This window comes from Anarrhichthys ocellatus, unplaced genomic scaffold (genome assembly GCF_004355925.1).
Source record: "Anarrhichthys ocellatus isolate YVR2014 unplaced genomic scaffold, GSC_Weel_1.0 scaffold24, whole genome shotgun sequence".
NCBI lineage: Eukaryota > Metazoa > Chordata > Actinopteri > Perciformes > Anarhichadidae > Anarrhichthys > Anarrhichthys ocellatus.
Genome location: NW_022280054.1, coordinates 2,313,449 through 2,327,880, shown reverse-complemented (window position 1 = coordinate 2,327,880; position 14,432 = coordinate 2,313,449). Strand labels below are relative to the sequence as shown.

The 14,432-nt window shown below is 43.8% G+C and overlaps 1 protein-coding gene across 2 annotated transcripts in view; it reads right to left on the bottom strand.

Moving 5' to 3' along the window:
• Nucleotides 1-14,432, bottom strand: part of rsrc1 (arginine/serine-rich coiled-coil 1) — a 107,776-nt gene that overhangs the window by 52,584 nt on the left and 40,760 nt on the right. For both annotated transcript variants that reach the window (XM_031861189.1, XM_031861190.1), the window contains exons 5-6: nucleotides 13,552-13,588; nucleotides 2,601-2,652 (exon numbers count right to left, since the gene is read on the bottom strand). In XM_031861189.1, coding sequence (XP_031717049.1) covers nucleotides 2,601-2,652; nucleotides 13,552-13,588 — 89 coding nt within the window. The remainder of the gene's footprint in view (nucleotides 1-2,600; nucleotides 2,653-13,551; nucleotides 13,589-14,432) is intronic.

The window sequence follows — 14,432 nt, the reverse complement described above, 5'->3', positions numbered from 1 at the left end:
CACACACACACACACACACACACACACACACACACACACACACACACGCGCACTCTCAAAGCCCCCAGTGAGCGCTAAGCAGGCCAGCGGGCCAGCCGACGGGGCTCATTACAGGTCCACAGAGCCCCCCAACACAAAGGCCTGAGCCGCTTTAGCCATGGGATGATCTGCTCTCTACTGACTAGAGAGAGTCCATAGACGGACAAAAGGTGGGAGGGAGGGGATGGGAGAGAAAGAGGTGGAGGAGAGAAGAGGAGAGGAGAGCCACGGGCTTTAAGGATGTCAGGAGACCCCGAGAGAGAAAGCCTGGCGGGCGCTCAGAGAGGAACGGAGGGAAGAAGGAGGAGGAGGAGGAGGCTTAAGCTCCACGGCTACGTCAGGACATTAACATTCACACAACCTCCCAACATCTGCTGCTTCCTTCTCGCCCTCCGTCCCTCCCTCTTTCTATCCCTATCTCCCTCTGTCCGCTAGAAACGCTGGAACAAAGACAGTGGGACGGAGAGTGAGAGGAAAAGATAGACAGAGAGGGACGAGAGAAAAGCAAATGGAGAGAAGAAGAGATGCGACAGGGATGAATTGAGGACTTAGCAGCCGCAGGGTCAGAGGACTTCAGAAGAAAAAGATATCATTAAATATATCAAATTACAAAAACATGATTTCAATTAGCGAGGGCACTCAATGGTCCACCACAAGACAGAGGAAAGGCAGCAGAAATAAAATCATGAATCAGTCCTAGTACCACAAATAAATTGCTTTATCAAGTAAAACTCTGTAGTCCAATATATATTACTGTAGATCGTTATGAGCGATATTATCACAGGCACCTGAAGGCCTGATACAGGCCAGAATGGGCTCTCTGGTTCAGACCATCTTTGACTGAGCCATAAACCTGTTCTACTGGAAGCCTCTAGGAAAGAGAAGAAAACCAGAGACATGTCCAGTGCATTGAAGCCTCTCCACTAGTCCCACGTTTGGCCCTGGGCCTGTGTCTGCACCAGTCTGGCCCACTGCACTCAAAGCCACATGCTCAATTTTATGATGCTTCCCCACCATTAGCGCAACATTAGCCTCAAGGTGGCAGGGAGTGCGGGGCTGTGTCCGATGTACAACTGAGAAAATATTTAAGCAACCGAACACAGAAGTCCAATTGTCCTCCAAATATCCGAAATTCCCACGTGTAAACTATGTTTCAAAGTATGATGAAGTATGTAAAGTATGCTTCAGAAAGTTAAAAATCAGGGAAATCACAGAAAAGGAATTGCGGCGTTGATCTGTGGCGTACAATAAGGCAGGTCTTAAGTGAAGTTAGTGTGTGGCTGCTGGGTGCTTTATAGATGATGTATAGATGCCGGCTTCTTTCATATATTTCCTGTGGTGAAATTAGAGCTCTGTTCTGAAGTGCTGGGACCGTGTGTGTGTGCGCGCATGACTGTAAACATGAAGACATCTTTCTCCACAGTCAATCTCTGCCTGTCACATCTGGCTCGCAACTCTACCCCTCGAATACACACTGGAATATATACACCGCGTGCATGGTGACAACTATGACTTATGTACTGGGAGGAGTGTTTGAAATTAAGCTGCAGTGAATATGGGCCCAGAAGCACTCAGAGCGGAGAGCAGGAGAGTGTGTGTATGCATTTGTCTGTCTGTGTGTGAGAGATTGTGGTCGTGTGTGTGCATGTGTTGGGAGGGGTGCTGTGACTCTGTGTGTGGGAAAACAAGTAGGAAACCTGTCCAGGTCTACAGTGAAGTGTGCGTACAAGCTCGGATAGTTGCAAAATACGGCTAAAAAAATAAAGTCTCCATATTATTCCCGGGTATACAATATCAATATATCTTTATATCTACAAAGTGGCTTTACATTGGGCACATTGTGCAGCATAAAGGAGTTGGGTGATGATTAGATATTTTATCAATTTCTTAAGACGATACAATATGAGCTGACATCACAAAGTCTCCCACAATACTATTTTAATTTGATTCGACTCAGGGGCCAGCATTTATTATGAGACAATATCAGATGCCCATTTAACAGTCAGTTAGACTTATATCAACTCTCTGTTCTCTGCAGGAAGGTGCCTTTGGATGGACATGGTGACACAGACGTGCCATGGGAATTTAAACATAAAGATATCTCGAAGACGATTATACCAATGGATGTTTTCTTTGCATCCATTATATTTGATCGTTGATCATAAGATCGATAGATCGATGGATCAACACACTCTGCCCCTTTCACCAAATGTCTAAACAGTACACGGCTCGACAAGTTTCCCGTCATCTATATGCATAAAAGTAAAGAAAGAAACAGAGTGAATACTCACAATATCTCCAAATATATCACCATAAACACGTCGTAAATACTTGTGACTGCACAACCCTTAGGTGATGTGATGTCACGGGGGGGGGGGTGTTTATGAATGCTACACAGTATTCTCACTTTCTGCCTTCAAGCTAGCATCCCCGAATGAGTGAGTGACCATAACTGACAAGTGTCACAGCAACAGCTCTGAACCACATTGGAACAGAACATTTTTATTTATTTATTTATTTTTTTAAATGGGAAGAGAAACAGAGCAATCATCCCATCTTACCTGCGGCCTCCAGGACCATGTGCATTCGGACTTTCGCCTGCTCTGCTGGAGTCTGCAGGAGAGTGACGGACAGACAACAAGAAGAGAAAGTTAGGTTAGTATCCCATCCTGCTGCCTCAGTTATCACAAAGCGCAGTTCATAACAGGACCGACAGCCCCCCCACTGACACAACGTTATCTATGTAATCTGCAAAACTGTTGTGTCCCTTAGGCATCGATATATTTTACCCATGATAATCTTTAACTGCAACCATTAGAGTGAATGTTCCCCCCTTAAACTGTCCTCACAGAGCACCAAGGGACAACTTCACCAATCTACGAGCCTAATCATCTGTATATAAAAAAAAAACCTGCTGGTGGAAAAACAGAAAGCAACAACATCTCTGACACACCAGGGAGAATCAATGAGGAAGAGATGAAGAGAAATTTAGAGACAAAGAGAGAGAGTGAGAGGAGAAGAGAGAAAACAAAAGCTGCTGTAACAAGTCTTTGGAGACTTGGATAAGAGGGCACAGAGAGCACATTTTACAAAGATCACAGCCAAAGACTCAACATATTCCCCATCCCATGTGTGTGTGTGTGTGTGTGTGTGTGCATCTGAAACGCTTAGCGGGCATGAATGGGGGGAGGGCCTTGTGCTTTGACAGCTGTATTGGGAGGCGCAGCCCATTTTCCTGACATGCCCTCAAAAGGGTCTTGCTGTAATTCCAATATCACTGCTATTAGATTTGAGGGTCTTAATTGTCACGGAAGAATGATGGCTACGACAGGGCTGTAAAAGGCGAGCAGGCTGCAGATTGCTCTCGGAGGGTTTTTTTTTTTTCTTTTCTCTGGCGCTGCCGTGGCACGGCGGCCCTCGTTACCATGCAGCGGTGGAGACGGTGTGTAGGATTAGAGAGAAATTAAATGCTAATGGGGATGGGATCTGAATCTGCTGCCTGGGAGCATCATTTAGACGACAGGGCCGGGGCGTCGCTGACAGGCAGCGCGCCCGCCCTCCCTCCCTCCCTCCTCCTCCTCCTCCTCCTCCACAGACAACTTGCCTCTTCCTCCCACCATCCCTTCTCCTGGGTACCCACCCCACCCACAGCAAAAAAAAAATCTGATTTATCAAACTGTAAACTTGTCACTTTGTAAAAACGTCACCTTTCGGTGGCAGCCAGGGAAATATAATGACCCCCTTTAATGTAGCGATGTCAGGGTGCTGTATTCTAGACGGAGAACGCACATCAAGGCACTGCAGACAGACTGACGCACACTTAACGCAACATCGATGTGTGTGTGAGTGTGTGTGTGCGTGCGTGTGTGTATCCCCTGTAGCAGGTGATATAGTGGATCACGCTCACGCTGACTGGCACTGCTCGACAGCTGAAATTACTAATCACTATTATGCTGAGAAGAGGAGGAACACTTGAGGCCTTCACCCACACACAGACGTACACACACACACACACACACACACACACACACACACACACACACACACACTTTCTATTACCCCTCATGAAAAAGTGATATGGGCTAAAATCTGTCTTTTTTTTGTTGCTTTCAAGCATCTTCTTTACAGCAAAAGCGAGGTTTACAAGCTATAAAATAACCCAATTAAATGGTAAAGGGCTTAGTCTGCTAAACACTGAGAATGACACAGGAATCAGTCTTGGTGCAACCGGTCTTTTAAAGCAACAGCACATCACGTCGTAACTAACCTGATCAGTGTGTGCTGTGCAATCATCTTAGTTACAGATTTTCAAAACGCCCCCGTCAGTAATTACATTAGCATTTGTTTACATAGGCCTTAAGGCATGTGTTAGTCCATGCATCCTCAATGCACACACACACACACACACACACACACACACACACACACACACACAGTCCTGCTAGCTGCGGGTAATACAACACTGAATCACACAGAATAGAAAACTACCGCTGCGTTGTCTGCCGCCGTTAAAACTTTTCAAGCAACTTCTTGTCCTGCCGACAAAAGTCGGTGATGTCAAAGCGCTCATGGAAAAACACCTGCTCTAACATCAATGATTGGCGTGCGGCCAGCGGTGTGTAACATTCTTAAAAGTTTTAGTATTGAGCATCGCAGCAGTGTTCTTCCATGTGTGATTCTGCATTGAATTATTATTTTTCAATGAAAGCAGAAAAGAGAAAAAGGAAGAATCAGGACAAGCGTGTGCTTTCCTGCCTAAAGAAACCAAATGAAGGTGGAAACAGGCCAATTAATATCAAATTATCAAGGGATGTAAAAGATACTTAGAAGTCAACTCACAACTAAGCAAACATAATGATACAGAACCCACACACAAGCACACGCGCACGACATCGCATGTTTTCGCTTCCCGACAAACTCTCTATTTTTCTCTCTAATTCACACACGCATGCCCGCTTCCTCTGTGTGTAATTCATTAGTAAACAATAAAAAGGCGTTAATTGTGCTCCCCAGAGGCAGAACTGTGTTCCCCCCACTGGGAAAGAGGCACCCGCTGCATCTGAAGAGGCTTCGCCCCTCAATTAGAACTGCGCCTTTTCCGACTCACACAAACAAACATGAGACTCGGAGGGAAGGACTCTGTGTGTGTGTGTGTGTGTGTGTGTGTGTGTGTGTGTGTGTGTGTGTGTGTGCGCGCATTTAGAGGGAGGAAGTTGGGAGTGTGTTTTGGAAATGAGCAGCACAGGGGCTTTAGATTATCACACTGTGAGGAGAGGGGAAACAGGCAGAGGGGGGCAAAAGACAAGACAGACAGATAGATTTAGTGTTTTTGTTTTTGTTTTCTTCAGAGACAAACAGAGGGAGAGTGCGACAAAGAGGAAAGGTCAGGAAGAATGGCTCAGACATAGCCATCAGAGAGGAGTTTTAGAAAGTACAAATGTAGAGACTAATGGTTAGTCATATAGCAGATGTGCCAAGGACTTTACAAGCACTCTCAATTCAGTGTCTCGCTCGTGGTCACTTTGACATTCAGGACAAGGAGAACCGCACCACTAAACCTACGAGTAATGGATCATCTGTTTTACTAACCGAGCCACAGCCGTCTTAAAGGCGGGACTACGCTTGGACATCAAATAACATGTCATCAAACCACGTTTCACAGTCGTTCCGAACGGCCACATTCAAAAGCGGGGTGACAAGCCGGCCATCATAGAGAAGTTAAAATCCTGCCTTCTTTCCTTTCCTCCACACACAGAGCCAATCCCTGCCACACATACGTGTGACCAACAACATACAGTAGGAAATGTATTTTTCTCTCCCTCGAGGTGTAAAGGAAGGGCTTTTTCTTTTTTATAAACATCCTCCTTTTCAAGTAGCTGTCATAAATGAACCTACTATTTTGGGATTATTATTGCCAGCACTGACACCCACACCCGCTCGACTCGGGCTAACTCCTGCCCTAAATGTGCCAGGAAGTCCTGTGTGCCTGCGGTAGGCCTCCAGCTTGTTCCCTTACCTCACCACAGCGACGACAGACACACCGAGACACGCTTAGCTGAGCCTAAGTGCACAGCGTCTGTCCCATTAGTCAAAAATAAACACGTCCCATTAGAAAAATAAATAACCCCTCACTCGGCTTGGTTAAAAACAATGCGGCACAGTGTATAATGAGGCAGTGCATGCAGGAAACGTCATCTATTTGTAGTCATGGTCTGGCCAAAGGGACTATTATCATTATTGGACCAGAGGCGGACCAGACAAAGTATGGTGGGTAAGCAAATTAATAAATGCCTGTTAGGGAGGCCAAACAACGGTCAGATAGGCCGTAAATGGCCAGACTCTGGTCAGATAGTTAGACCGCTTTAACTCGCTCTATCCTACCAAAACAAGAATATATTTACAACGGAGCAGGAAGAGACACAGGAAAAAGAGAAAGACTTAATAAAGTACGGTTTAACGGCAGCATACATCAAGACTCATGCAAGCAGACGAGCAACACTTTTGGTTACTTTTAGTCATCGCCTGCTGACGTTATCCGTCACTCAAGCAACGACCACCATGTTCAGTTCCAGGCTCAGCTCTGCACTGCTCTCATATGGCGGTTACGCTGTCCCGACTGCCAGTGCTGTCACAGAAGCGTAGCACCCTCCCTCCTGTGCCCCCCCCCCAGGTAAACACTGTTAGCTGTGTCAGCACTTTCGCCATTGCTTGCACCGTTAACACCGCTAGCTACGAGCCGGCGGCTCGCTGTCGACATGTTGAGAGGCAATCGAAATCTGGCACCTTTAAGAGCATCAAAGTTTCAGGATTACTTTTGAAAATGACAACATAACAGATTAGCTAGCTATTGTCTAATTGTAAACCTGCATTTAAATATGATAAAAATAGAAATGTGATGTCATAGATATAGCAGGTGTAGCTTTTTAAAGATACATTAGGTGAGCAACCACATATTCATCCACTGCTCGGAGACTTAATTGTTCACAGTCCTTTATAACCCTTTAAGTAAATGTTTGTTTGGTGATTTTAAACATTCATATTGACATACTTGAGTATTAGTTTTAGAGATAATGCAAATAATCAATTTTCTTAGTGCTGACATAAACCAAATTAAATATACTTATGTAAATGGTGTATGCTCACGAAGCACAGAGACATACAGAAGGACAGATCGGTGACTTTGTCTCTCTGTCCTCTCGGTGAAGTAAGTTTACCAAAGAAACTTCTTTTTTTCTTTAACAATTTGTAGGGACATAAAATCACCGCTGCTGTAAAAATGTGTGAATACATTCTTATAAACAATATTAGCATTTGCTCTTCCCTGCTCCCTATACTCCACCCAAAAGTAAAGAATCTGAATGAATAAATGAATGAATACGATTCAATGTGGGTTTGAGTAAACTCACCTGACAGTTTCAAAACACTATCTTGAGCCCATCTGCGGTAACATTAATCTTAATTGCACCACTGTGAGCATTATTATCTGTCAATAAACAGTTTCAATATACACTCTCTTTATGCTGGAGTTGATATGCTCAATATTCATCTCATTATATTTTTAAAGTCTTCATCTGTTTCCATTTTCTTTCATTTGTTGCATTCTCCTCATCGACTCCTCTTCCTCTGCGCCTCCCTCCCGCTCCCCTTAACAAACACACTGATATATCCCAAACCCCAAAGAGGACAGGGGAAAACAGAGCCCCTAGAAAATGCAATACTTCTGTTTTTAATATCGAGGTCTATAAGATCAGGGCAGAGATGGGTTCCATGGCAATATGTTTATTTATATATTTTATAAGGAGAGGGGAAAAAAAATCTGCCTATCAGTGTATGTATTTGGGGGGCCTGGGCCACTGTATCGGAGCTCATCTTATATGAAAAATAATGTTGTGTATGGCTATACTTTTATATATAATGGCAATATGGGATCAGGGCTCTTTTACAATGTGCCATACTTCAGGCTAGGGCTAACAGCATTTTATGGCCCGCCAGCAGTTCATCTTCATGTCTCAGGCAGGCAGGAGCACTGCATAATAATGTCGTTTCCTGCCCCCAAATGCTATTTCACAGGCCGGGGCTCATTTCTCAAACTTCACCACTTTTACAATTTCCCAAACTTTTATTCCCGTCATTATTACCAACAAGATTTCATTACGTATTTAGAATGTAAACAAGTCTGAGTAATGACACTCCCCCGTCTCCCTGGAATCATTCCCGCTGATGGCTATGCTGCTATCTCACGCGCATGTATTCATGCAAACACACACACGCGCGCACACACACACACACACGCGCTAAAACATGCACGTGCAAACAAACACACAAAGCCCCATGCACTGCAGTTTTCCCACATACAAGAAGTACACATACAAATATAAACTGCCCCAGACAAGATACAACTCAAAGGCAGTAATTTACTGCCCCGTGTGCACGCGCGTGTGTGCACGCGCGTGTGTGTGCGCGCGCGTGGAAGCGCATGCATGTATGTGTTCCTGATAAAAGGGGGAGGCGGTGTGGGTGAGGGGGGGGGGGGGGGGGGGTGTAAGACGGAGAGAGTTTTATACTCAACTCACATAAATCATGTAGAAGAAAAATGAGCAAATGTGCAGGCTAACTCATCTTCTCCCCATCCAGAGAAAATGAAATTCACTGGAATACCTATCAAAACTGCAATCATCCAGAGATAATATCTTCTTTGGTCTATCTGCACTTTCCGATTTAATTTCCTCCATGCCCTTGACATCCAGCGATACCATTAAGATGAAGCACATACAGTAAGGGAGTAGTTCTCACGTTTTGATATATGAGATCTCGAAGCTTAATGTAATATCATCATTTGAAAATTAATGCAATCTTTCTTTTGTTTGGGGGAGGGGGGGGGGGGGGGGGGTTTTTTTGTGGTGGGTGGTGTGTGGGGGGGGGGGGGGGGGGGGGGGGGGGTGTTTTTTTTGGAGACACTCGAGGAGCGAGCTGACGTGAGACAGGCAACACGACGGAGCGCGAGACAGTGACGAGGACACATGAAAAGGAGACAGAAAAATAAGTGATATGCGAGAGAGGAGGGAAAGACCAGGGAATACTTTGTATTTTGTGGACCCCCCCCCCCCCCCTTCCCTGCCAGAATGACATGCAATTACATCTGGGCCTGCCCCGAGTCAGAGGTCACTCAAATTACTCCATCATTTAGCCGCGCCGCCGAGATGAGAGAGAGAAAGAGACCACCCCACCCCACTCACATCCTCCCCACCCCCGCTGCCACATCAAATATCATGAAATCATTAGTGTAATAAGCATGGAAATCTGTTTGCAGATTATCAACACCCCCCCACCTCCCCTTGCCCTCCTTTATCTGCCCAGAATATATATATATCTCTCTCTGAGCTGTTTTCACCTCTTTATCCTATACGATCATATTAGAGAGGAAGAAAGACAGACAGAGACAAAGACAAAGAAAGAAAGAGAAGGAGATACAGTGAGAGATAAAGAGCTGGTGTTTAATGAGACAATTAAGGACGGAAACAGAACAAAGAAAATAAATGATCATTTTAAAACGTCTGACCTCCGAACTCCCTTCAACTTCTTGTATTTTACACCAAAACAGCTCAAAGTCAGCTCACTGCCATATTGAGTCCTATTGAGGAGGGTTTGTCACATGCTTGGTGTGCGAGTGTGTCGTCCTTCCTAACTACAGCTGCTGTTGCCTATCTGTCAGTAGCCCAACACGGCTATTTGCCGGAGTAAACTCTTCAACTCGCCAAGGGACGCCATCAGCCATCCCTGAAGAAAGCCATGTGCAATGCAAGCCTGGTGACGCTACCTTTTCAGATGACAAAAGAATAAAAAGTGATGCGCAGCACCTTTGCATGAATACATCGTCGATGCAGTACAACACTTTCACACGAAGAGAATCAGAAGGTCTTAAGAAGACACAATGCCCCTTTTTACTTTTAGTTTGGGGAAATGCTGGGATTAAAAGAAGTTTCCATTTTTTCCATTTTGGTATCTGAGCATATTCCTGTGTCATCATGACGTTAAAAACCATATGGAGCTACTTGAAGAGAGTTTTTAATACTTTGCTCCACTGATGGTGAACCCATGTATTGTATCCCTGGATTACTTTACTCAACAAGTACAATTTTACCATCCGGCTGACAATGACAAGTTAAACAGCTGACCTCATCTAGTAATACTAATACTGTCTGAGGAAAGGTGTGAAGGCCATTTAGGCAACAATGGTTTGAAGAATTGTCGAACTTAGTGACAAAATTACCGTAAATCATTATTAGAGGGACAACTACACAACACAGAAATTAAATTTCTGTGACAGCAGGTCAGATATGGTAATGATTGTAGTGATCACTGATTGTGTGAACTATAGGTAAGAAATGCTGCAGGAAAAAGTAGGTTTACTGCACAACCTTTGAGACTTAAGGGATCAATTTAAGCTTCTGAATGGTGCAGAAACATTTGAATTCATCATTTAATACCGAGACCTATTTTTCCACAAAAAATGAGATCACGAAGGGTTTGATGAATTACTTTTTACTTACTACAATTTGGTGTAAGTACCGTTCATATGCAAACAATTCCATTTAAACAATGTGTCTATTAATACGATTAAAATCACAAACTTTAAAAGGACCTTCTCAAAGCTTTCACAAAATGTCTACTGTGTCCCATCAAGACATCAACGCAAAGGCTCCAATGACAACACAGATGTGTCATTTCAGTTTTCTGTGACTCGTGACCTCAACCTGAAACCCCAGACTGATCCGCCTCCTCTGCTCTCTGCTCTCCCTCTCTCTCTCCCTTGTTCTTCCTCTACCCCTCTCTTATTCTACCCTTCCCCGGGCAGTGTGTGTGTGTGTGTGTGTGGTAGAACGATGAGTACAGCTGCTGATTGAGCCAGTAATCCTGATGAGGCTGATTCCTCATGTATTGATTGAGCTGCTGGCTTTCCACCACTTCGCTCTTAGAAGCTGTGCATCTGGACTGATTAGCTGCTGTAGGCCACCTCTTTCACTATGGCTCCATTTCTCCCCACAGCAAGGCATAGCCCAACTCAAATGTGTGTGTGTGTGTGTGTGTGTGTGTGTGTGTGTGTGCGCGCGCGAGTGTTCAAAAGCAGAAACTAACGCAGAGCACTGGGAGCAATTAACTTCAGTCTTTTTCTCTGCATCGCTACCTATGCATCCTCGCTACCTTCAGTCGATCTGCTGAAAATACGAAAACAAAACAAACAGGAACAATACAACAAACCTCAGACCACATAAATCTTAATTGCACACCTAATTACTGCACCAGTCGTTCGCTCACACAGTTAACTTAACAGGAGGAGGCAACGTTAGTATTCATCATGAAGAATCAAGCGCAATAACCATTTGAACAGAGGCTTGATTGTCGAATCAGTCTGAAAGTTTCCTTTTGTTGTTGTTGTTATTAGTGAACAACAAAACAGTGTACGACTGCTATTGCAAATGATCTAAATCAATTAAAAGCAATTCCTCGATAGAGACCCGGTCCAATCATATGACTTGAGCTCGGTGACACCACGATAAGTGTCAATATGGTTGATGCACTAATCTTAAGAGCAGTACATCAACAGAGAGTCATAAATGCCTGTTTAGAAATCTACAGGGATATATGTTGCCAGGCACAGAGCGGGGGAAACGGTGTTTTTTTTTTTTTTTTTAAACCGCCCTGCAACTCTACCTCAGAGGGAGACGAGCTCCATTATTTACAGTTCTCTGTCCCGAATCGTAATCAGAGTCTTGCGCTCCCCAGGCAGCGGACGACCGGGGTGCAATCTCCCCATGAGCATAAACACACCCATAAATTCAAACACTCAGTATTCACGTATTCAAATTCCCAGAGATATATATATTCAAAAAAAAAAAAAAATACACTAGTAAACAAACCAATGTGTGTTTGCGTGTAAATGTGTAACGGTAAACTCTGAGCTGATCCTGATAAAGACTACGAATCAAATGCGATGTAATAATCTGTTACTCTGGGTCTTCTTAAACGTGCCAAGAAACATTAACACAAACACACTCGCGTGTGCAATCCCAACTGTGTAAAAGACATTCTCGTCTACATTCCTTAGCATTAGCACTGTTCTGTATAAGTTAAACAAATTTGAATAAAATCATAATATGATTTACAATTCAGGGTAACTTTGGCCTGATGCAAGTGTGAAAACGTGAACAATCTGCCCGTACATATACTGTACATTATATTTGTCTGCAATATAAACTGACCCGGGATCACTTATGTCTTATGGAAATGAGTTCACATTCCTCCGCTTGCCTTTAAGAGGAAGACTCATCTCAACACGAGACACACATTACCTAATGTTTGCCAAGATGTAACTGCCAATACACATATTGATTAATACTGTTTATGCAAGTAATCCTCTCTTGAATAATTCAGACTGCCCCCCCCCCCCTTTATGGAGTACCACATCAATCACACCTCCAGACCTGAACCGTCTCCAAAGCCAAACTAGACCATTACTATATCGTGCACTATATTTAATGTCCGTCATTTTATTTAAGTGTCTGAACTCAGTGAGAAATCCATGCACTGTACAGTGCCTTCAAAAAATTACCACAGTGGAACAAGAAGTAGGGAGCGGTGAATTAGAGACCGCTGTAGCCAAACAGTGCTTAGTAACTGTATTATAGCCGTACATGTAATAATAGCATTAGCAGTTTTGAGGTAAACTGTGAGAAATATCTGCAAAAATCACTCCAGTCTCTTTTCCCACTTCAATCAGAGTCAATAATATGGAACAATTCTGCGACTGAGCTTGACGAAGTTGAAATCTGAGGTCAACTTGATCTGGTCTGCCGCTCGCTCAAGTGGAGAGTTACTGCGAACTGTTTGAATGTTCGGGTCGGTCATTTGTGTGGCATATTCAGGGTCATTTGCGTAGTGCGTGGTGGGGCGGGGGGGGTCATTTGCGTAAAGGTGCTGGGAGCTGCAGGTTTAGTATGCAGGGAGGCGAGGGAGGGAGGGCATGTGACATCCACAGAGAGCCAGGACCCTCGCTGACCCCTGTCTATAATTCATCCCCAGGAATAAGGGGCACATCAAACCTCGGTTCCTTCCCACCCAAAAAGAGTTGAGAGAACCTTTTCACTTTGTTGCACGGCTCTCTGACCCCGTATTAAAGCGAGGAGCGAGAGAAACGCTGGAAAACGTCGGCTATTAAATTTTCAGGGCTGTCCCGGGAGAGCGTTTGCAGCGGGCTCCCGATTCACGGATTGGGAGAAGACTGAGGAAAGGCCCCCATGCTGACAGGACGAGGGAGAGGGAGAAGGAGAGAGGGAGGGTGTGTGTCTGAAAGATTCTCCTTTCATTCATCCATGAGCAAACAGGTATGCACACATGCAGAAACCCTGCAAATATCCACAACAAATGCAAAAATGAAGGTGGATAACCTGTGTGTGTGTGTGTGTGTGTGTGTGTACTGTAGGGGATAAAAGGGGGGTGTCAAATAGAACTTACCAGATGTTCTAATCTGCCTTTGATGTTCGCGGCATCCCTGCAACACAACAACACATTTCCACTGCTGTAAATAAAGCGCAGACACAAAACGTCATTTAAAAAAATTGAAAACACACAGAAGGGAGACAGAAGAACGAACTGTGTTCAAGTGTGGTTGAATGAACATTTCGGAACCAATGAACATTTGAACCATTTTGTGAAACAATACCTGTAGCTAATTCTGATTAGCTGGAATATATATTTTCATTATTAATTAATCAACCCATTATTTTCTCAATCAAAAGAGTCGTTTGGTCTAAATCAGTCCATCAGAAGGTTTTGAGTTTATTTTCATAGAAGATCAAGAAAAACAGATTGTTTCATTATTTGAGAAGCTGAAACCAGAGATTTTTTTAAATACATTTTTGCTTGACAAATGACTAAACAATTAATCGATTGTCATGCGAGTTCTATTTAGTTCAGAATTGTTTCAGTTCAAATGCAGTCAGCAGTGGTCATAACCATCTTATTGATTTTCTTTTCAGTTATGAGCTGGATGGAAATGGTTGTGCAAGAAATTGATCTTTATGACATCAAAAAGGGTTTTTTGTAAAGCAAAAGGAAAAGAAAACAGATGAGGAAGAATTATCCTAATTGTTTCCTTTCAGACTGAAGTGCTGTGTGCGTTAGTGTGCGTTTGCATACACACCAGACAGAGGTCAGCTAATACTGTTGGCAGTCATAATAATAATATCCCAGTATAGGGAAAAAACTCAGTTTATTATCTGTGAATTATTAAAAAAAAAAAAAAAAAAAAAAAAAAAAAGTGTCTGTGTATGATTAACAGGGTAGCAACGGCAGAATGGCGAGCCATGGAAGTGGAAGAAGAAGAGGAGGGAGGG